Source organism: Nyctereutes procyonoides, unplaced genomic scaffold (assembly GCF_905146905.1).
Source record: "Nyctereutes procyonoides isolate TBG_1078 unplaced genomic scaffold, NYPRO_anot_genome, whole genome shotgun sequence".
In the NCBI taxonomy this organism is placed as follows: Eukaryota; Metazoa; Chordata; class Mammalia; order Carnivora; family Canidae; genus Nyctereutes; species Nyctereutes procyonoides.
Genome location: NW_026575042.1, coordinates 35,259,149 through 35,281,655, shown reverse-complemented (window position 1 = coordinate 35,281,655; position 22,507 = coordinate 35,259,149). Strand labels below are relative to the sequence as shown.

Below are 22,507 nucleotides of genomic sequence, written 5' to 3'. Positions count from 1 at the left end.
TAAATATATATGAAGACAGAGGTGCCTGGGTGGCACAATAGGTTAAGCATCTGACTTGATTTCCACTCAGCTCATGATCTCTCAGAATCACAAGACTGAGCCTCACATTGGGCTCTGCACTCAGCACAGATTCTGCTTGAGAATCTCTCTCTCCCTCTGCCCTGCCCCGGTTCATGTGCTCTCTCTGTCTCTCTAAAATTAAAAAAAAAAATTAATATATGAAGATATCCATTTTTAGAAACATAAATCAAGCAGCACCAATTTTATTTTATAGTATTTATTATAGTAAAAGTTCCTCTTGTAAAACATTGGTGATTTTGGTCCATATCTTTTTTCCATTTGGCTTTAAAACATTTTACATTATTTATAAAATAAATCGCAATTTTTAAGATTGTACATATTTCTTTTTTTTTTTGACTCTTGAAATATTACAGTTTCAAGTATCTAAAAAATAAACACCTGGCAGACTAAGTGTACTGAAAAGTACATATTGAACATATTTAATTACCACAGTAATTTAAAAGTCTTCACCTTTTACTTGTTAAGATTAAAATTCACTAACATGAAGTCATTCAAGGATCTCTGGAATTTCTCTATTATCCACAATGAGACTATGGATAATCCCTTCTTTCCGCTTCCCACTACTGACAGCCTTTATGTAACAGTCATGGTTCCCAACACTGAAGTGAGTTTCAGTCCCGTCCTCTACAAACTCACCCTAGGCCAACAAAAGAAGGAGGAGTTAGTATTCCAGAAACATTTATCTTTGTCTAGAGCATTAACACCATCTAAAAAGGGTGGCATGGACTGAACATTTCTCTTATGGGCTGAACATTTATTTGTACCTGCTTACAATCTTGAACAATGTTAAGCTTCAGAGGGAAAAGACCCCTTATACCTTGTGGCTGTGTGTCTATAACATGCACTATTTAAACAACATTGACTATTTTTACAAGTAAAAATGATAAGCATGATATCAAGCATTTAGTTTATGCCAAGTTACTCTATACTAAGAACAGTCTGCACGCATTACTTCATTGCACCATCACCATAGCCCTGACAGAAGCACTATTAGTGTCCTCACTGTATAGATGGGGAATCAAGGCACAGAGTGGTGAAATAACTGCTGGAGGACCCAGTCAGGAAGGGATAGAATGCTCTTACCCACTCCAAAAATCTGATTCCGCAGAATGTAAGGCGGCTTACAGTAAAATGCACAGATAACATAAAACCAAGCACTACCCAATCTCACCCCATTCTGTTCCACACAGTAGCTATTGGCCACATGTGGCAGTTGAGCACTTGAAATGTGGTGAGTCCCATGTGCTGTTTGAGTGTAAAATCTACACGGAGTTTGGAAGACTTAGAATGAAACAGAATGTACAATACCTCTAAAAACTTCTATTGATGTTGAATTATAATATTTTGGATATACTGATTTAAATCAAATATACTATTAAAACGAGCTTCACCTTAAAACTTTTAAACTGTGGTATTAGAGAAGTCTCACATGAATAAAAGAAAAGCTACACATGGAACTCCTACCTGTGGCTCATATTTTTACTGAATAGTACTAATCTAGATTAGAAAGACAGGGGCCAAGTGGCATAGAGAAGAACAGGAGGCTTCAAGGATGAAAGTGGAGCATGGTAGAAAGCAAAGAAACCACAATCAGACTTAAAATTTGGCTATGAGCTTCCTAGCAGCCAAAGCAGACAAAGAGAGGTCCCAGAGCTAACATCATCCAACCTAAGAAGGCAAAGGACACCTGGGGGAGTTTTTTCTGAGCTGTGGGGAGAATCTGGCCAGTACTGACACCACCACAGGGACCCTGTGGGGGCACAATCAGACACATACATAAATCTTGGTCATGATGCTTTGAGATGGAAAAAAAAAAGGAGAAAATCAACTGTCACTCACAGGCAGCAAGGGTGGGTGTGCACATACTGGGGATCACTGCCCAGATACAGAGCTGCAGCAATTGCAGTTACAGTGAAGAGACAACTGGGTAGTAAAGAGCTACCGTCCAAATACTTGCAGTTCCCTGCTAATTACTGAGGACCAAAGACATTGTGGATGAACATTCCTTTCAACTTCTTACTTATTTATAACTACATTCTTAATACCACAGAACAACTTTCTCTCTATATTGCTTTAGAGAATTCCTTGAGGGTGGAAGGGAAGAGGATCCAAAACTGCCCATTGGCACTTAGAGGGTGCCAAGGTTGGAAGGAAAGAACAGGAAGGACCAGTAAGGGCCTGATCCATGTTAATGGTAACTGAAGCTATTCCACAGGGGCCAAAAAACACTGAACAGCTCTCCAAGCCTCTCTGCATAAAAGAAGTCTCCGTCAGTAGATTTATCCTGGAGAGTGAATGGCTCAAGCTCTGAGGATGAATTCTGAGTGAGCCCTGATTACATAACCCTTCAAGAATTCACACCAGGATTAAGAAAGAGAGAAGCATCTATATTTGTAACTTTTCAGGCATTGGTACTTCCTCAGAAGCAGAGAGCCACAAGACCCAGGAGGTCCTTGGTAGCCTGCCGAATAAACTCATCCCAGGCCTCCTGCTCTCCGAGTACCTCTCCTCATCTTCCTATACCTACAACAGGTGAAGGAGACCAGGGCAGCACCTCCCAAGGAGACTAGGGAAGCACCTCCCATGGGCAACTAGCTAAAACGTGACTAGAGCAGAGTAGGTCTCATTATCTCCAGCCTGGTGTTCATGTTGGAAGCCAGCATGAAAGGCAGGGACCAGGCATAGTACCCCCTCCTTGCCAGCAGACCCCACAGCCCTGAGGAATTTCCACCCAGGGACTGTAGCTCCCAGTCTCACACTCTGCGCTTCCCACAATGGTCTCCTCTGCTTCCACTTGCTCCCCGAGCCACGCACACCACTATGCTTTCATTCTTGCTGAAATCACTTAAATATTCATCCCGCCCGCAGCCATAACAATGCAAGCAGCCAGCAGCAAAGGCTGAACACTCTGGGGTTTGATAGGGATGTGATCACACTTGGCCACGATAGTAGGGTAGCCGCTTGCCACTGCTGGTCTACAAACTTCACTTAATCTTCTGTGGTTTGTGACAGTGCCCTTTCCTATCTGCCTTCGTGTCACCTGACTTGTATGCATTGCTTCTTTTTCAAAAACCTCACTTTTAGAAAAGTCCTATCTGCTTTGAGAGTATGCTGTAAAGTCTTATTCAAGTGTGACTCGTGGGCTGACAAGCAGCATTGGCATCACCAGGGGAAATGTTAGAATTTGCATCTTAGCAAGATCCCAGGTGATTCCTACACAAGCAGGTTTGAGAAGCTGTGATATGAAGCCCAATTTAACTTGGACAGGACCTCCTGTGGGGCCAGTTTTTGATGTGTGAATTCTTTTTAGGACAGAGCCTGGTCCAGGAGAGGAAAGGGAGAGTGTGAGGCTGGGGCCAGCTCTCAACATAAGGCATTTCCAAGCCCTCCCTGCCCCAGGCGCTGTCCAGGAGAGGTGTTCAGAATTTGGAGTCAGGAGTACTTCATCTCTTTCTTGTCCTTAACCGAGAGGACACTGCTTAATTATCAATCTTCACCATTAGGAAATGCAACATTTCAGTGGCAACCTTATACATGGCGCTAAGAGTAAGTAAAGGGTCAACTTACTGCTGTCTCCATTCTTTTACCATTGCACCATACATCCATAGTGTCCTTTTCTGTAAAAGTAACAAATCAAAAAAAAATTATAATCTATGACTCAAAGATAAAGTTAACTCTTTATTATTTTAATAAAAGCTTGATATACTGGATTTCTAAAACTCCATTAACTTTTCATGGCTTTCAAATTCTTCTAAATTTGAAGAAACCATTTAACTTGGTTCACAAACAAAATAAAAGTGAGATAAAACAATCTTTCAAGAGATAATCATGGCTCTAGTACAAATGGATGAAGCCCTGTTGAACAAAATAAACACTGCAACACAAACTTCAGTATTTAGGATGCACAGAAGTGAATGCAAGGAGGGACCTGGCTACACAGACTGTCATCTGTGACCAGAGACTTTCTTGCACAAAGGCCCCTACCTTTCTTGCACAAAGGCCACCAAGAAAGGCTGTGACAGGGCCAATGTCAGATGAACAGCATTCAGGCTTAGAAATTTAACCTGAAATTTCCTACTGGATAGCACAATAATCTCTATTCATTTTTGTAATGTTTTCATTTTGGGGAAAAACTATGGATCGTAAGAAAAAACACAGGTATACCTGGTGGACTGTGCTGACAGTATGGTGCAAAATGCTGCCACAATACAGCTGGGCATCAGTTAAGCTGCTGAGGCTTACCTTGGAGGGCATGTACATGTGTGCATGTGTGCACAAACACGTGTGCATTTTGGGGGAGGATCCCAGAACCACTTGTGACTGTTAGTATCCTGGTGGGGGGTGGTAGAGAAGACTGCACTAATCAAGGAGCCAGAAGATGAGCCTAGAATCATGACCTGTGTGCACGTGAGAAGCCCAGGAGTCAAAAAACTTGCCTCTGTGTCAAGGCTGAGGGCCAGTGAGGGGCTTGATTCTAACAGGCCATCTACTCCAGGAACACAGTCTAACAGGGGCTCTTTTCTCCCCATAGCTTGAGATGGGAGCCTCAGAGAATAGAGGCCTTTGACCTGGGCTAAAGGAGAAACAGGCAGAGGGGCCCAGGAGATGTAGGCAGTGGTTGCTCCAGTGGCAGCCTGAGCGGAAGCATCAACAGCCATGGTTACTGGGAGACCTAACTTGTCTCAACACCTGATCAGAGCATACCGTGCTAAAATAAACCATGATGCCGGTGAAAATTGGAATTTCATGTAGTATGCCTACTGAACATGTGCATGTACTCAGATATTCTATAGGCTATTATGAATGTGCCTCTGAAGAAACCTACTAATCCAGAAAAGAAAAATGGAATAAATGTGACTACATCAAAGTAAAGAATATTTCTTTTGAGGGAGCCCAGGAGTACATGTTTTAAAGAAAAAAGTGTACACACATAAGCAAAGTCAGACTGGGAAGAAATACGCGAAGCTCAGAGCACAGACAAAAGTCACTCTTACTGGCAGAAAGACTCTGAGCAATCAACGAGAGAAAGACCAAAACCCAAAAGACAGTAGGTCAGAGGACACATAGATCAGAAGAGAAAAACAAAGGACATCAAATATGAAAAGATGCTCAACCTCAATTAATTTTGAAAGCAAATAAAAACACTGAAATACCACTTCTCATGTAGCAGAATATTTTTTAAAAATTTTAAGATCTGACAACATGCTCAGCTGGGGAACCTGAGGGGAAATGGGTACCGGGAGCGCACAGCAGTAAAAGCACCATAGGGGCAATGGGGCCCGATGGCTCAAGTGACAAGCGCAGTTCTGTTGGACCCAGCAATCCTACTTTCCCGCTTCTGGGATTTTATGCAAAGGAGATATGTCAACTACATTCCAAGAGGCATATAAACAAAGCCATTCATCCAACACTACTTCCAACAGCAAAGGATAAAGGATTAGAAATAGCCCAAGTGCCCAATTGTCAGGAGTGAGTTAAACTATTTTATTTACTATTGAGACCGACTCTGCAGCTATAAAAAAAAGTATGAGAAAGCTCTTCGTGTATGGTTAGGAGAGAATCCTCAGAATATATGAATAAGTCAAGAAGACAAGATGCTTTTATGAAATAAGATAGTATGAAATTTTCATATTTGCTTGAATCTAAATAAACAGGAAAGACTCACTATTAAAGAGCTTATTTTTATCAGGGAAACAGGGTGGGTGGGAATAGGGGTGGAAGCATGTATCTTTTCATATCATTTTAATATCTGAATCATATGGGTAGAGCACCTATTCCAGTATGTATATTAACAAAAGAACACATCTGATAAAAGTATTACATCATTATGGCTCAGAAGTGGATTCAGTGAGTTACAGGAGGCCTTGGAGCATGTGTACCTTGGAGCCTCTTCTGCCTGCCTGCCTGCCTGGACCTTCCCTAAAAATAATGAATGAGCATCTTAACGTATGCCCAGATTACACTCTTGAAATACCATTTTCCTCTTGAGAAACTGGGGTTTCTTTTTTTTTTTTTAATAAATTAATTTTTATTGGTGTTCGATTTACCAACATACAGAATAACACCCAGTGCTCATCCCGTCAAGTGTCTCCTTCAGTGCCCGTCACCCATTCACCCCCACCCCCGCCCTCTTCCCCTTCCACCACCCCTAGTTCATTTCCCAGAGTTAGGAGTCTTTATGTTCTGTCTCCCTTTCTGATATTTCCCACACATTTCTTCTCCCTTCCCTTATATTCCCTTTCACTATTATTCATATTCCCCAAATGAATGAGAACATACACTGTTTGTCCTTCTCCGATTGACTTACTTCACTCAGCATAATACCCTCCAGTTCCATCCACGTTGAAGCAAATGGTGGGTATTTGTCGTTTCTAATGGCTGAGTAATATTCCATTGTATACATAAACCACATCTTCTTTATCCATTCATCTTTCGATGGGCACCGAGGCTCCTTCCACAGTTTGGCTATTGTGGACATGGCTGCTAGGAACATCGGGGTGCAGGTGTCCCGGCGTTTCATTGCATCTGAATCTTTGGGGTAAATCCCTAACAGTGCAATTGCTGGGTCGTAGGGCAGGTCTATTTTTAACTCTTTGGGGAACCTCCACACAGTTTTCCAGAGTGGCTGCACCAGTTCACATTCCCACCAACAGTGTAAGAGGGTTCCCTTTTCTCCGCACCCTCTCCAACATTTGTTGTTTTCTGCCTTGTTAATTTTCCCCATTCTCACTGGTGTGAGGTGGTATCTCATTGTGGTTTTGATCTGTATTTCCCTGATGGCAAGTGATGCAGAGCATTTTCTCATGGGCATGTTGGCCATGTCTATGTCTTCCTCTGTGAGATTTCTGTTCATGTCTTTTGCCCATTTCATGATTGGATTGTTTGTTTCTTTGCTGTTGAGTTTAATAAGTTCTTTATAGATTTTGGAAACTAGCCCTTTATCTGATATGTTATTTGCAAATATCTTCTCCCATTCTGTAGGTTGTCTTTGAGTTCTGTTGACTGTATCCTTTGCTGTGCAAAAGCTTCATATCTTGATGAAGTCCCAATAGTTCATTCTTGCTTTTGTTTCTTTTGCTTTTGTGGATGTATCTTGCAAGAAGTTACTGTGGCCAAGTTCAAAAAGCGTGTTGCCTGTGTTCTCCTCTAGGATTTTGATGGAATCTTGTCTCACATTTAGATCTTTCATCCATTTTGAGTTTATCTTTGTGTATGGTGAAAGAGAGTGGTCTAGTTTCATTCCTCTCCATGTGGATGTCCAATTTTCCCAGCACCATTTATTGAAGAGACTGTCTTTCTTCCAGTGGATCGTCTTTCCTCCTTTATCGAATATTAGTTGACCATAAAGTTGAGGGTCCACTTCTGGGTTCTCTATTCTGTTCCATTGATCTATGTGTCTGTTTTTGTGCCAGTACCACACTGTCTTGATGACCACAGCTTTGTAGTACAACCTGATATCTGGCATTGTGATGCCCCACAGCTATGGTTTTCTTTTTTAAAATTCCCCTGGCTATTCGGGGTCTTTTCTGATTCCACACAAATCTTAAAATAATTTGTTCTGACTCTCTGAAGAAAGTCCATGGTATTTTGATAGGGATTGCATTAAACGTGTAAATTGCCCTGGGTAACATTGACATTTTCACAATATTAATTCTGCCAATCCATGAGCATGGAATATTTTTCCATCTCTTTGTGTCTTCCTCAATTTCTTTCAGAAGTGTTCTATAGTTTTTAGGGTATAGATCCTTTACCTCTTTGGTTAGGTTTATTCCTAGGTATCTTATGCTTTTGGGTGCAATTGTAAATGGGATTGACTCCTTAATTTCTCTTTCTTCAGTCTCATTGTTAGTGTATAGAAATGCCATTGATTTCTGGGCATTAATTTTGTATCCTGCCATGCTACCAAATTGCTGTATGAGTTCTAGCAATCTTGGGGTGGAGGCTTTTGGGTTTTCTTTCTTTTTTTTTTTTTTTTTTTAAGATTTTATTTATTTATTCACGAGAGATAGAGAGAGAGAGGCAGAGACACAGGCAGAGGGAGAAGCAGGCTCCATGCACCGGGAGCCCGACGTGGGATTCGATCCCGGGTCTCCAGGATCGCGCCCTGGGCCAAAGGCAGGCGCCAAACCGCTGCGCCACCCAGGGATCCCGCTTTTGGGTTTTCTATGTAGAGTAACATGTCATCGGCAAAGAGGGAGAGTTTGACTTCTTCTTTGCCAATTTGAATGCCTTAATGTCTTTTTGTTGTCTGATTGCTGAGGCTAGGACTTCCAATACTATGTTGAATAGCAGTGGTGAGAGTGGACATCTCTGTCTGGTTCCTGATCTTAGGGGAAAGGCTCCCAGTGCTTCCCCATTGAGAATGATATTTGCTGTGGGCTTTTCGTAGATGGCTTCTAAGATGTCGAGGAAAGTTCCCTCTATCCCTACACTCTGAAGAGTTTTGATCAGGAATGGATGCTGTATTTTGTCAAATGCTTTCTCTGCATCTAATGAGAGGATCCTATGGTTCTTGGTTTTTCTCTTGCTGATATGATGAATCACATTGATTGTTTTACGAGTGTTGAACCAGCCTTGTGTCCCGGGGATAAATCCTACTTGGTCATGGTGAATAATTTTCTTAATGTGTTGTTGGATCCTATTGGCTAGTATCTTGTTGAGAATTTTTGCATCCATGTTCATCAGGGATATTGGTCTGTAATTCTCCTTTTTGGTGGGGTCTTTGTCTGGTTTTGGAATTAAGGTGATGCTGGCCTCATAGAATGAATTTGGAAGTACTCCATGTCTTTCTATCTTTCCAAACAGCTTTAGTAGAATAGGTATGATTTCTTCTTTAAACGTTTGATAGAATTCCCCTGGGAAGCCATCTGGCCCTGGACTTTTGTGTCTTGGGAGGTTTTTGATGACTGCTTCAATTTCCTCCCTGCTCTTTGGCCTGTTCAGGTTTTCTATTTCTTCCTGTTCCAGTTTTGGTAGTTTGTGGTTTTCCAGAAATACGTCCATTTCTTCTAGATTGCCTAACTTATTGGCCTATAGCTGCTCATAATGTTTTTAAAATTGTTTGTATTTCCTTGGTGTTGGTAGTGATCTCTCCTTTCTCATTCATGATTTTATTAATTTGAGTCTTCTCTCTCTTCTTTTTAATAAGGCTGGCTAATGGTTTATCTATCTTATTAATTCTTTCAAAGAACCAACTCCTGGTTTTGTTGATCTGTTCCACAGTTCTTCTGGTCTCAATTTCGTTGAGTTCTGCTCGAATTTTAATTAACTCTCTTCTTCTGCTGGGCGTCGGGTCGATTTGCTGCTTCTTCTCTAGCTCCTTTATGTGTAAGGTTAGCTTTTGTATTTGAGTTCTTTCCAGTTTTGAATGGATGCTTGTATTGCGATGTATTTCCCCCTCAGGACTGCTTTTGCTGCATCCCAAAGATTTTGAACAGTTGTATCTTCATTCTCATTAGTTTCCATGAATCTTTTTAATTCTTCCTTAATTTCCTGGTTGACCCTTTCATCTTTTAGCAGGATGGTCCTTAACCTCCACGTGTTTGAGGTCCTTCCAAACTTCTTCTTGTGATTGAGTTCTAATTTCAAGGCGTTATGGTCTGAGAATATGCAGGGGACGATCCCGATCTTTTGGTATCGGTTCAGACCCGATTTGTGACCCAGTATGTGGTCTATTCTGGAGAAAGTTCCATGTGCACTTGAGAAGAATGTGTATTCAGTTGAGTTTGGATGTAAAGTTCTGTAGATATCTGTGAAATCTATCTGGTCCAGTGTATCATTTAAAGCTCTCGTTTCTTTGGAGATGTTGTGCTTAGAAGACCTATCGAGGGTAGAAAGAGCTACATTGAAGTCACCAAGTATAAGTGTATTATTATCTAAGTATTTCTTCACTTTGGTTAATAATTTGTTTAAGTATTTGGCTGCTCCCACATTCGGGGCATATATATTGAGGATTGTTAAGTCCTCTTGTTGGATAGATCCTTTAAGTATGATATAGTGTCCCTCTTCATCTCTCAATACAGTCTTTGGGGTAAATTTTAGTTTATCTGATATAAGGATGGCTACCCCTGCTTTCTTTTGAGAACCATTTGAATGGTAAATGGTTCTCCAACCTTTTATTTTCAGGTTGTAGGTGTCCTTCTGTCTAAAATGAGTCTCTTGTAGACAGCAAATAGATGGGTCCTGCTTTTTTATCCAGTCTGAAACCCTGCGCCTTTTGATGGGATCATTAACCCCGTTCACGTTCAGAGTTACTATTGACAGATATGAGTTTAGTGTCATCATGATATCTATTTAGTCCTTGTTTTTGTGGATTGTTCCACTGAACTTCTTCTTAAAGGGGAATTTTAAGAGTCCCCCTTAAAATTTCTTGCAGAGCTGGTTTGGAGGTCACATATTCTTTCAGTTCCTGCCTGTCTTGGAAGCTCTTTATCTCCCCTTCCATTTTGAATGAGAGCCTTGCTGGATAAAGTATTCTTGGTTGCATGTTCTTCTCATTTAGGACCCTGAATACATCCTGCCAGCCCTTTCTGGCCTGCCAGGTCTCTGTGGAGAAGTCTGCTGTTACCCTAATATTCCTCCCCATGAAAGTCAGGGACTTCTTGTCTCTTGCTGCTTTAAGGATCTTCTCTTTATCTTTGGAATTTGCAAGCTTCACTATTAGATGCCGAGGTGTTGAACGGTTTTTATTGATTTTAGGGGGGGATCTCTCTATTTCCTGGATCTGAATGCCTGTTTCTCTTCCCAGATTGGGAAAGTTTTCAGCTAGGATTTGTTCAAATACATATTCTGGCCCTCTGTCCCTTTCGGCGCCCTCGGGAACCCCAATTAAACGTAGGTTTTTCTTCCTTAGGCTGTCATTTATTTCCCTTAATCTGTCTTCAAGGTCTTTTAATTGTCTGTCTCTTTTTTCCTCAGTTTCCCTCTTTGCCATCAACTTGTCTTCTATGTCACTCACTTGTTCTTCCACCTCGTTAACCCTCGTCGTTAGGACTTCTAGTTTGGATTGCATCTCATTCAATTGATTTTTAATTTCTGCCTGATTGGATCTAAATTCTGCAGTCATGAAGTCTCGTGAGTCCTTAATGTTTTTTTCTAGAGCCACCAGTAGCTGTATAATAGTGCTTCTGAATTGGCTTTCTGACATTGAATTGTAATCCAGATTTTGTAACTCTGTGGGAGAGAGGACTATTTCTGATTCTTTCTTTTGAGGTGAGGTTTTCCTTCTAGTCATTTTTCTCAGTGCAGAGTGGCCAAAAACAAGTTGTATTGGGAAAAGGAGAGAAAGAGAGAGAAGGAAAGAAAAGAGAAAGAGAAAAAAGAAAAAGAAGGAAAAAAAAGAAGAAAAAGAGAAAGAAAAAGAAAGAAAGGTGAAAAAGGGGGGGTGGGGGAAGCAATCAGAAATCAAAAAGAAAAGAAAAAACAACAAAAAACACGGGGGAGTAGCTTCTGATTCTGTATACTTTAAGTCCCTTGACTTCCCCTGGAACTGGTCCGTCCAGCTGGTCTTCTGGGGGAGGGGCCTGCTGTGCTGATTTTCAGGTGTTAGCACTTGGGGGAGCTGCTCTGCCCCTGCCTGCTGCAGGGCTCAGTGGGGGTTGTTTACCCCGTGAGGCCCCAGGAGGAACAGCCGCAGTTGCTATGGCAGCTCTGGAAGCCTGCCTGGATTCAGCCCCCACAGGAACTACGGGGCTCTCCGTCCCGTCCTCAGGGCCTGGAGGCTCCGGGGCGGGGCCGCTGATCTGCTCAGCTCTGGGCAGGAGCGTCTTTGCTGTCCTGGGCCCTCCCGGCCTCTGCCTGTCCCGGGGGAGGCCGGATCCTGGGCTGTGTCCCGGCGCCCTGTGCTCCGGGGCCTGCGCTGTGGGATCCGCGCTCCCGGTCGCGCAGCCGCCGCTCTGCGGAGCCGCTCGAGGCCCTCCGAGCTGCTCCCGGCCGTGCAGCCCCCTCCGCGCTGAGCCTCTTCCTCTGCAGGAGCCGCCGCCGCCGCCGCCGAGCTGCTCCCGGAGCCGCGCAGCCCGCTCCGCGGAGCCGCCGCCCGAGCCCTTCCGAGCTGCTCCGGGTCCCGCCGTGCGCGCTGCAGCCCTTAGGGAGCTCGGAGCACTCTCCCGGGGCGCAGGTGTCTGTTAGTGTCCCCGGGAGCCCGAGGGCATCCCCGCCCTCCTGGGTCCTGCTCCAACTCCCTGCGAGCCCCTTTCCGCCCGCCCGGGAAGGTTGGTGCAGCTCCTGCTCCTCCGGGACGGGGCTCTCCTGTCCTGGGGACACTCGCCCCGGCCTCAGCCCGGCTCCTCGCGGGGCCCCTCCCCCTCGGAGGCCTTTTGTTTATTTCTTTTTCCCCGTCTTCCTACCTTGATAGAAGCGCGAACTCTTCTCACTGTAGCATTCCAGCTGGTCTCTCTTTAAATCTCAGGCCGAATTCGTAGATTTTCAGGATGATTTGAAGGTTATCTAGGTAACTTGGTGGGGACAGGTGACTTGGGGACCCTACTCTTCCGCCATCTTGCCCCTCCTCGAAACTGGGGCTTCTTGAAGAAAAGTATGATTCAGGTCAGGAAAGAAAATGTTTAAAATGAGCCTAGGACATCTTGTCATATCTGACAGCAAGGAAGCTTTCGAAGTCTACCAAGGATGTGTCACAAAAAGGACACAGGAGCCAATCTACAGAGCACACCATTGACCAAAATGGGGACGATTTGATGGTCAGTTCAAATAATAACTTGAATGTGTTGCAACACACATCAAACTGTTTAAATCCATGAGTTAATAATGGTTTTATTTGTTTTTATTTTTATTTTTTAATAATGTTTTTTTTAAAAAACCCTAAATGATCACCTTTAGAGGAAAATAAGGAGCCAATTCAGTATTTTGAAAAGTTTATAGTAAAGGGAAAACAAGTGTTAGTCTGCATTTTTTTTTTAGTCTGCATATCTTATAAAAATTGTACTTCTGTGCAACCAAAGAGTAGATGACAGGAAGTTTTTCATTTTAGAAATATTCCAGAATATCACCATTTAGCAACTGCTAAGGAATTAATGGATGCAAACATTAGGTACCAATGACAACCAATGGTTGCCAACATCAAAAAAACTGACAAATACCATGTGCCTCTTGATATAACAAAACCATAGTCTTGCCAGAAAAAAAAAAAAATCAAACCTAAATTTGACCAATTCTTTAGTTAACTATCAATGTATAGGAAATATTAGAAACAAAGAAACAAAGCCTGGCTGGCTCATTTGGTAGTGGATGAGACTCTTAATCTCTTGGTGTTGTAAATTTGAACCCTACATCGGGTGTAGAGATTACTTAAAAAAAAATCTTTAAAAATATATTTCAAAAAAAAAAAGAAAAAACATCACAAAAGTTCAATCAATAAAATCCAGACCACAAGAAACTCTTTAAGATAAACTGATCCAGTTTCTTCAATAAATAAGCTATAGGAGAGTTTCTGTTTTTTTTTTCAACTATGTACATTTAATTACTTGATAAACACTTTTCATTTTTCATTTGTTTAAGTTTATTTATTTTTAGGTGATTTCTACCAACATAGGGCTTGAGCTCACAACACTGAGATTAAGAGTCACATGCTCCAGGGGATCCCTGGGTGGCGCAGCAGTTTGGCGCCTGCCTTTGGCCCAGGATGTGATCCTGGAGACCCGGGATTGAATCCCACATTGGGCTCCCAGTGTATGGAGCCTGCTTCTCCCTCTGCCTGTGTCTCTGCCTCTCTCTCTGTGTGTGACTATCATAGAAAAAAAAAAAAAAAGAGAGTCACATGCTCCACCAACTGAGTCAGCACCCCAAACATTTTTCATCTTTAAAAAGAATTTTTTTAAAGGTATATGCTAGCATTTGACTAGCTTGTAGGCTCTTTAAAGGCACAGACAACATCTTTTCATCTAGTATCCTCAGTGCCTGGTACGCTCACTGATATTTAGTAGGTACTCAAGATTATCTAAGTAAGTGAATCAATGAATTTAAAAATTTTTTTATTTATTTATGATAGTCATCACAGAGAGAGAGAGAGAGAGAGAGAGAGAGAGAGAGGCAGAGACACAGGCAGAGGGAGAAGCAGGCTCCATGCACCAGGAGCCCGACGTGGGACTCGATCCCGGGTCTCCAGGATCGCGCCCTGGGCCAAAGGCAGGCGCCAAACCGCTGCGCCACCCAGGGATCCCCTGAATCAATGAATTTATGAGATAATCCAAATGATCTTAATTTAGTGATGTAAGAAGCAGGAAATACTGGGAGTACCAGAGGAGAGAAAAGATAGTAACTGGTAAATATTTGTCTTAAGTTTTGTAGACCCACTGGAAACATGGATAGCCATCTGTAACAACAAAACTTAGCTTTAAGATCAATGGCTTATTACTTTTACTTTTTAATCTGCTTTATCTGGACTGGAAATTTTGATATATTGCAGTACTAAACATACTGCTGTCTAGAGAAAAATTCCCTTGTTACTGATCATGCTTAAATTTCCAACTGTCTCTAGACATCCTTTTAAAGAGAAATATCAATAATAAAAGATAATAGAAATATCAATAAGTAACAACAAATGTCTACATCATTTCCTTTTTTTAAAAAAAGATTTTATTTATTTATTCATAGAAATGCAGAGAGAGAGGGGGGGGGCCAGAGACACAGGCAGAGGGAGAAGCAGGCTCCATGCAGAGAGCCTGACATGGGACTCTATCCAGAGTCTCCAGGATCACGCTCTGGGCTGCAGGTGGCGCTAAACCACCGCGCCACCGGGGCTGCCCATTTCCTTTTTTTCCGCACCTGTTTATAATCCTCAAATCCATCACTACAAAATCTGGCTCTCATATAAACCAGTCAATTAAATGAACATTTCATTTACATAGGACACATCAGAAATACACCTACACACACTCTCTCTCTACTCAAAGCTCCCATAAAGGGTCTGGATAGTTAGGGGAACTAATTAACAATAATCATAAAAAGTCAACAGATTCTGCAGAAATGGCACTTACCCAACACAACTCTAAAGTCCTCACCATCCAAATGTAATACCCAGGTATTGGTAGTCTTCGACCTGTTCTCCATATACTTCTTGAGACTTTTGCCATTAATTTCCAGAGTATATTCATATGCAAAGCCACTGACAGCATCTATATTTATGGTTGCTTTTGTCTTTGCAGCTCCAACGCAGAAAGTTTCTTTGCCCACTAGTTTGAACATCCATTCTTTTCTTATCTCTTCCTAAGCAATAAAATGTAAAAGTTGAAAACACACAAATGGAAGAAAATTTATTTTTTTTTGGAAGAAAATTTAATACTTAACTTTAGAAATGCTATATAATTAAAGTGAGTAAATAGCAATGCTATTTAGATGTAATTTTATTCACAATCCAAATATTTTATTTTATTTTTCTATTTATTTATTTTTAAAGATTTTATTTATTTATTCATGAGAGAGAGAGAGAGAGAGAGAGAGAGAGGCAGAGACACAGGCAGAGGGAGAAGCAGGCTCCATGCCCGGAGCCTGACACTCCAGGATCACGCCCTGGGCCAAAGGCAGGCACTGAACCGCTGAGCCACCCAGGAATCCCAACAATCCAAATATTTTAGAAAATAAAAGCACTTGAAGTTTAAATGTTATAGTCTATGGATCTATAATTATTATTAGTTTGCTTTGTCCAGCAACATGATCCCGGCCAAAATATAAAGATAATCAATGTAAGAGAAAAGCCTTAAATTTATATATGAAGAATCTATGTTAACAAAATCAAGCTTTTATGTATACCATATTCTACAAAGTAACTTATTTTTTTCCTACCTTCCCATCTACATATACCACTCGTTTGCCTGATGTGGTGCCATGTTCAAACTCAATCTTATGGACTCCATCACTTAAAGCAACATCCCAAACGGCTACGAGATCTGTCATTTTTTCCAGGCTATAAGGAGGGCTACGGGAATAAAATAACAGAATTACAACTGGCCAAGTACAGTAAGCAAATAACCAATGAATCTTTCCAACATGAAAATATCAGATTTTTTAAACCCCTAAAATTACAAGATATTAAAGTGACACTACCTAAAAATTTCTACTCACAGTACATATAGCTATCTTCTCCCTCTTATGCACTCTTCCTTTAAGATACAACTACTATAAACAGGTATATAGTCGGATAATTCCAAACAAAGTCACCTTAATAGTAATAGGATTAAGAACCTATCACTTTATCTAGGATAGTATTCTAAGCTGGGCTACAGAATAATGCTTAGAAAGGTCAGTAAAAAGTCTCTGCTTCTCCCCCTGTTATCCCCATTTTAAAAAGCACAGTATTTAATTCTGGTTTTTCTTTTTCAGATCCACTCACTCCAAAACAAGAAACTCCCCAAACCTTTCATACTTAAACCAGTTAGGATTCATTTTAACAAAAAAGGTTCTAATTTATTATACTGAGAAAAAGAGAAGTCATAGAATTAATGTCCTATAATTAAAAAGATAAAAATATATGGAAAATGACCATTCTTATCTTTACTATAATAATCTTATAAAAAATAAAGGATTGTTTTGTCATAAGTTTCTAGCACAATTTAAATACATATTTATATTATTTTAATATAAAATATATATTTATCATATCATGCCCTGTAAGAATGCCATATATTTTATAATGTAATATCTGTATGAAATATGCTTTAAGCCTGCTCTCTTAACTACATCTTACTTTTTATTCACTCTAATGTCCTTTGTGTACTCTAAATCAGAAATGGTAAGTGAATGTTATATTATTTTGAAGTGACTGCCGAAAACTTTGTGCTAAGGCAGATTTGGAGATCTTACATCCAGGCCCTACGGGAAAAGATGTGTTACGTTAGGGGCCACTTAAAAGGTGTTTAAATCACAGAAAAGCAAAACCATGCATTCTGCAACTTTACAAAATGTGTCCTTAACAAAGTAGCCTGGATAAATCACTCCTGAGTGATTAAAACAATTTTGAAAGTTTCAAAAGCTACTTTTTTTTTTTGCCATGCAAGACATTTACCTTTCATCATCTTCAAAGATAGGACTGTCATCTCCAGATGCCATGGTTGGCAAAATAGTCTTTAATCCAATTAGCAGCCAGGAAAGAAAAAAGCAGAATTGCAGCAAAGAAAGATTGAGAGCAACAAAGATAACATCTGCAAAGAGTTTTTTTCTAAGTTTGCAATCCATTTCTCAAATTGCATGGAGTTTCTGATGAAACAGCTTTTACATACAATAGAATTGCAATCTCCAGGTTTCAGGAAAAGAAATAAAGTCATGCAAATTGGCTAATCAAATTTTCCCTGTTAAAAATTTATAATTTCCTAAAACCAGAGCATAAACTCTAGTTTAACTAATTTCAAATATGATACCACATCAGAGCTGCAAGAGACCTAGAGGTCCTCTGGGTCTCGGGCTTCTCAAATTAAGGTATAAGAAGCCCCAAGGGTATGAGGCAATGGGTCAGGGAATACATGAAACTCCCGGATAAACAGTACGCATCTTCAGGAAGCATCTATGTTACAGGGTGGTAACAAATATAAAATGCAATCTTAATATTAAATTTTAGAAGGATATATATTAAGGTGGAATATGTAATTTAAAAAAAATATTTTAGGGGCACCTGGCTGGCTTATAGTTGGTAGAGTATGTGACTCTTGGTCTCGGGGTCATGAGTTCAACCCCCATGTTGGGGATAGAGCCTATTTAATTTAAAAAAATTAAAAATTAAAAAAAATTTGTAGATACCTTCAAAGAAATGACAAATTTGCAGAAAGCAGCCAAGGATATGCTAGTTTGCTTTCCAAAAGCAAACTTAATTTACCTACTTACTCAAGCCCATTTAATTTACTAGTGCCAACAATGAATTCACAAAAGTTATGTGGTTTGCTCAGGTCACTAGTGGGGCCTGAGTCAGAACTAAAGCCCAGTACTCCCATGCAATTACCTCAGAATTAACTGGGCTGTAATACTAATTAGATTTTACTAAAATCTGAAGCACACATATGTTCACACATGCATAGGAAACCCTCCACATTTGGAGATTTGAGATTAACAGCTGTATACCTGCCAAACCTACTGAAAAATAGGTTCAACTATTTTTTGCTGCCAAGACCTACTCTGGTCTAGCCCTCTCCCTATAGATGCCCAAGGGCGCTCCTCTCCTTGTTAAAAATGGGAGATTGCCAAACTTCTTTAGCTGAAAACAGCCAGAAGCATATTTAAAAGATGCAAAAGAGATTAACACTGAGAAAAGCAATCCAGCAGGCAAGGAAAACATAATAATTTCGGAACAAAAATTAAAGATTCAAATACTCTGCACCTAAAATAAATCCCTCTGTTTTGGGAGCACCTTATAAATTTGTGAATTTTTCTAGTCTTAAGAAGCCCTAGGGTATCTCCTATGAAAGTGGAGGGTATCCTGCAACTATAAAAGCAAAGAGAATACACAGCAATAGAAGAAGCCAAATAGCATGATATAAAAATTTGGATAAGCCATCCTTTGCAAATCGGAGTGGTCTTAGGGATTTCATTCAAATTTTGCTTTGTAACTTTTAGAGACCCTAGAAACTTCAGTAATCCAGCATTCAGACTTGAAAAAAACTGCCCAGTTTTCCATCATAAGGAACTTCATTATTATCGCACTACGATAAGGCATGGTACCATCTTAATTATTATAACTTTTCATATGAAAGTATAAAAGACAACACAACAAATTAGAAAGGAAATTAGAACTCAAGATCACATTTATTTCTTGAAAAATTTCCCTAAACTACAGGCATTCATCTATTTATGGAGTATCTATCTAAAGTGCTGAAAAGTTTTGGAAATAGTGGTTGCACAAAACTGTGGATGTCCTTAATCCCACGGAATTATACATTTTCACGATGGTTAAAATGGCAAATTTTATGTCATATGTATTTTACCACAACTTAAAAAAGTTAATGTTGCAATATACAAAGACATTGAATTGTACACTTTAAATGGGTGAATTGTATGAGGTATGTGAATTATACCTCAACAAAGTTTTTATTTTTAAAAAAATTTAAGACCTAGGTGCCCTGCTGGTAGTGTTTTTTGGAATGTGACTATATCTATAACCAAAAGATGATCACAACTGTCCTTGTCCCCAATATCTGCCTTACTCAATTAAAAAATGAGAAATATGTCACACATCTCTAAGTTACAAATTGGATTAATAAACACATGTCATACTCTAAATTCATTCACCATGCTAATAGTTATCAGTCACTTATGTGCCAGGCACTGAGCTGGACACTAAGTTCAAAGTGAAGAGCTCTAGAAAAAAACAAAGGATTACCACGTAGCCATAGGAGTGTCCTTGTAAAGAGAAGCAGTAAGGGACAGAAAGGGTCCACAGAGAAAGGATCCTAGCCCTACCCAATGGGTGGGAAGGCCAGAAGAGACTTTGGTTTAAAACTTGTCATTCTTAAATCCTTAACCATATACTTAATTTCCAGAATCATGCAACCAAACTGAAAAATGATCATTACAAAGAAAATTCCCTCTCTTTTAGCACAAAATTTAAAAAATGTAAATGAAGGAGCATCTTGGTGGCTCAGTTGGTTAAGCATCCGACTCTTGATCTCAGCTCAGGTCTTAATCACAGGGTGGTTAGTCCACAGGGTGGTGAGTCCAAGCCCTGCTTTGGGGCTCCATGCTGGGCATGGAACCTACTTAAAAACAATAATAATAAAATAAATTTTAAAAATTAAAAAATGTAAATGAAAGTCAGGGTGGAAAAACAAATTCCATTTATTTTCACTGATGAGATGATGTCACTCGAAACTCTTTACATGCATTCAAAGAAAGCTTTTTGAGTATCTAGGCATTAGCATAATCTTTTAAAATCTCTTCGCTAGCAATCGAACGATCATGTTTCAGAGTAAGACAACCATTAAGGGCAGCCCGGGTGGCTCTGAGGTTAAGCTCCAGGTGATCCTGGAGACCCGGGATCGAGTCCCATGTCGGGCTCACTGCGTGGAGTCTGCTTCTCCCTCTGCATGTGTCCCTGCCTCTCTCTCTTTCTCTCTGTGTCTCTCATGAATAAATGAATAAAATCTTTTTTAAAAAATTAAAAAAAATTATTAAGATCTTCATAGTTCCCTTTTCAGCAACAGCTCTAGGTAAGGCCAATCACAAAGGAGGTCACTCTTCAACAAACAGGTGTTGACACTGTACGCCCAGACCCGTGTGAAGCCTTGGGACCTCCAGCAAAGTGAGTCAGGAAGCTCCAGGAGCCAGATGTCCCCCAAATGCCACCGGAGGTATAAGAACTGATAACTTGGGCAGCCCGGGTGGCTCAGCGGTTTAGCGCCTGCCTTCGGCCCAGGGCGTGATCCTGGAGTCCCGGGATCGAGTCCCACATCAGGCTTCCTGGATGGAGCCTGCTTCTCCCTCTGCCTGTGTCTCTCCTGAATAAGTAAATAAAATATCAAAAAAAAAAAAAAAAAAAAACACAACTTTTCCGAGGAGCATTTTTGCATCCACATAAACCACAGGCCTTATGAGAGAGAGATCCACTCTAAACAAATAATCATGCTCAACACACTAGACGTAACAGTGCTCTACGAACTGCCTTTTGTACTAGCTGCAAACTGCAAACCACCTGCGTGATCACCAGCAGGGGGGAGCCCAAGAAGTAAACCACGGGGCGTCCCCCAAGGCCCTGCACGCCCAGCCTGCGCCGGGCCGGCCTGGACGCGGCGGGCAAGGCCGCACCCACGAGCGCGGTCCCGCGCGGACAACGCGGAGGAGGACGCGGAGGGACACACCAGGAGCTGCGCGCGACGCGTTCTGCGGCGAAGAGGCCGAAGGTCCCTCCCGCACGCGGGATCTGGGCTGCGCAAGGTACGGCCGGCTCCGCGTCCGGGGGGAGAAGGGGCTGCAAGGGGGTTCTTTATGCTAAGAGGCTGGGCCTGACCAGGATGGGGCGACCCGCGGCCTCCTCCGCCCCCTCGCCCCCGCCCTCGGCCCGCCCCCGCTGACGCCCGCGAGCCCCCGCACTGCCCGCCGCCTCACCCTCCGGGGCTCGGGGTCCGCGCGGCACCGCCCGCCGCCGCCGGAGATGGCGGCCGCCGCCGCGCTGCGTGCAGCGGGGGCGTCCGGGGCCGCGTGCAGCGGGGGCGCCCGGGGCCGCGCGCAGGGGCTTCTGGGGGCCGCGGGGCGCACCTGGGCCGCCGGACGCCGCGGGAGGCCGCGGGCCGCGCCGCTTCCGCCGAGCCCCGGGCGCCTCCTGCTCCGAGGCTGAGAGCTCGGCCGCCGCCCCGAGCGAGCGCCGACTCTGCGGCGCTTCGGGTGCCCCCGCCCCCGCCCCCGCCCCCGCGGGCAGCGCCAGCCAGGCCCTCCCTCGACCCCCGCCCGCCCGAAACCTTGAGGCCGCGGCCGCGTCTCGCCATCCCCGGTGCGGCGCCGTAGCGGGCGGGGGCCGGACGCCGCGGGAACCCGGCGCGAAAACTGACCGTGTGTCCGCTCCGAAGCCGCCGGGCCGGTGACCCCGATAAGGGCATGCGCCCCTTGGGATCTCCTTCACGGGTTCTGGTTGCTTCTGTAAAGACCCAGCGCCTTAGGGCGGGTATCGGGCCGTGCAGCTTCTCCGTGAGACCGGCGATCCCGGTCCCCGCCCTGCGGATGCCCTTCCCCCTGCTGGGCCCGCCTCCCTGCCTCGGCCCCTAGTCACCCTTCTCTGAGCTCTGTGGTGGAGCTCGCTCTTAGATATCTCTCTCTCTCTTTTTTTTTTTTTTTTTTTTTTTTTTTAGGAAAACTATCCTGGCCCTGAAGACTTGCAGTCTTGGACTTCTTAGCCCATGTCGGAGTGTGCAATTATTTCTGTAGTTTTTACTTATCGTGCTACTTCATAGGGGACTGGAGGTTCCTGATGGCAGGGGTTGTGGCGCTTGGCTCTCGCTCTTGTACCTCCCACACCTGCACAGCGCAGGCTCAGAGTAGGCTCTGAGAAATACTTGTTTAAAGGATGCATGTAGGGACACCTGGGTGGCTCACAGGTTGAGGTCTGCCTTCCTTCCGCTCAGGGCATGATCCCGGGGTCCTGGGAACACTCTCGCATAGGGCTCCCTGCAGGGAGCCTGCTTCTCCCTCTGCCTGTGTCTCTGCCTCTCTCTCTGTGTCTCAAATATAAATAAATAAATAAATAAATAAATAAATAAATAAATAAATAAATAAATAAAACCCTAAAAAAAAAAATCTTAAAAAAAAGTAAAAAAGAATGAATGTAAAGCAGGCCTGGGTAGGTTTTAGGTGCCTTCTGATTTTCCCTGCCACCAGCAGACAGGGAAGAAGGTTGTTGAGCAGGGCCATTTGAGGAGGGCAGCGAGTGGTCCCTGTGAAGTGTGTACCAGTTGACAATACACAGACGTTTGAAGGGATTCTGGAGGGGCTCTGAAGGTCCAGA

The 22,507-nt window shown here is 42.5% G+C and overlaps 2 protein-coding genes across 4 annotated transcripts in view; one reads left to right on the top strand and one right to left on the bottom strand.

The window, feature by feature from the left end:
- Positions 1–158: 158 nt before the first annotated feature.
- Positions 159–21,656, bottom strand: FAIM (Fas apoptotic inhibitory molecule). Of its 3 annotated transcripts, none has more exons than XM_055321265.1 (5): positions 17,096–17,154; positions 15,877–16,009; positions 15,072–15,300; positions 3,649–3,698; positions 159–718 (listed from the first exon to the last, which is right to left on the bottom strand). In XM_055321265.1, exons 1-5 carry the CDS (start codon positions 17,137–17,139, stop codon positions 569–571), a joined length of 606 nt encoding a protein of 201 aa, XP_055177240.1. In that variant the 5' UTR covers positions 17,140–17,154; the 3' UTR covers positions 159–568. The 3 variants fall into 3 exon arrangements, with proteins under 3 accessions (XP_055177240.1, XP_055177242.1, XP_055177241.1); XM_055321267.1 differs by lacking the exon at positions 17,096–17,154 and adding an exon at positions 21,558–21,656 and having other exon boundaries at positions 169–718; XM_055321266.1 differs by lacking the exon at positions 17,096–17,154 and adding an exon at positions 21,118–21,218 and having other exon boundaries at positions 170–718.
- CEP70 (centrosomal protein 70) overlaps positions 20,744–22,507 on the top strand; it is a 105,726-nt gene continuing 103,962 nt past the window's right edge. Inside the window, exon 1 of the mRNA XM_055321259.1 lies at positions 20,744–20,946. The gene's annotated coding sequence lies outside the window, so the exon portion shown is untranslated. The remainder of the gene's footprint in view (positions 20,947–22,507) is intronic.

Excerpts from the sequence above, each read along its gene's own strand:
- FAIM (XM_055321265.1), bottom strand. The coding sequence starts at position 17,139 with ATGGCATCTGGAGATGACAGTCCTATCTTTGAAGATGATGAAAG. Across the intron at positions 15,301-15,876 it reads TGGTATATGTAGATGGGAAG|GAAGAGATAAGAAAAGAATG; the intron begins GTAGGAAAAAAA and ends TTTATTGCTTAG. Across the intron at positions 3,699-15,071 it reads GGACTTTAGAGTTGTGTTGG|AAAAGGACACTATGGATGTA; the intron begins GTAAGTGCCATT and ends TTACTTTTACAG.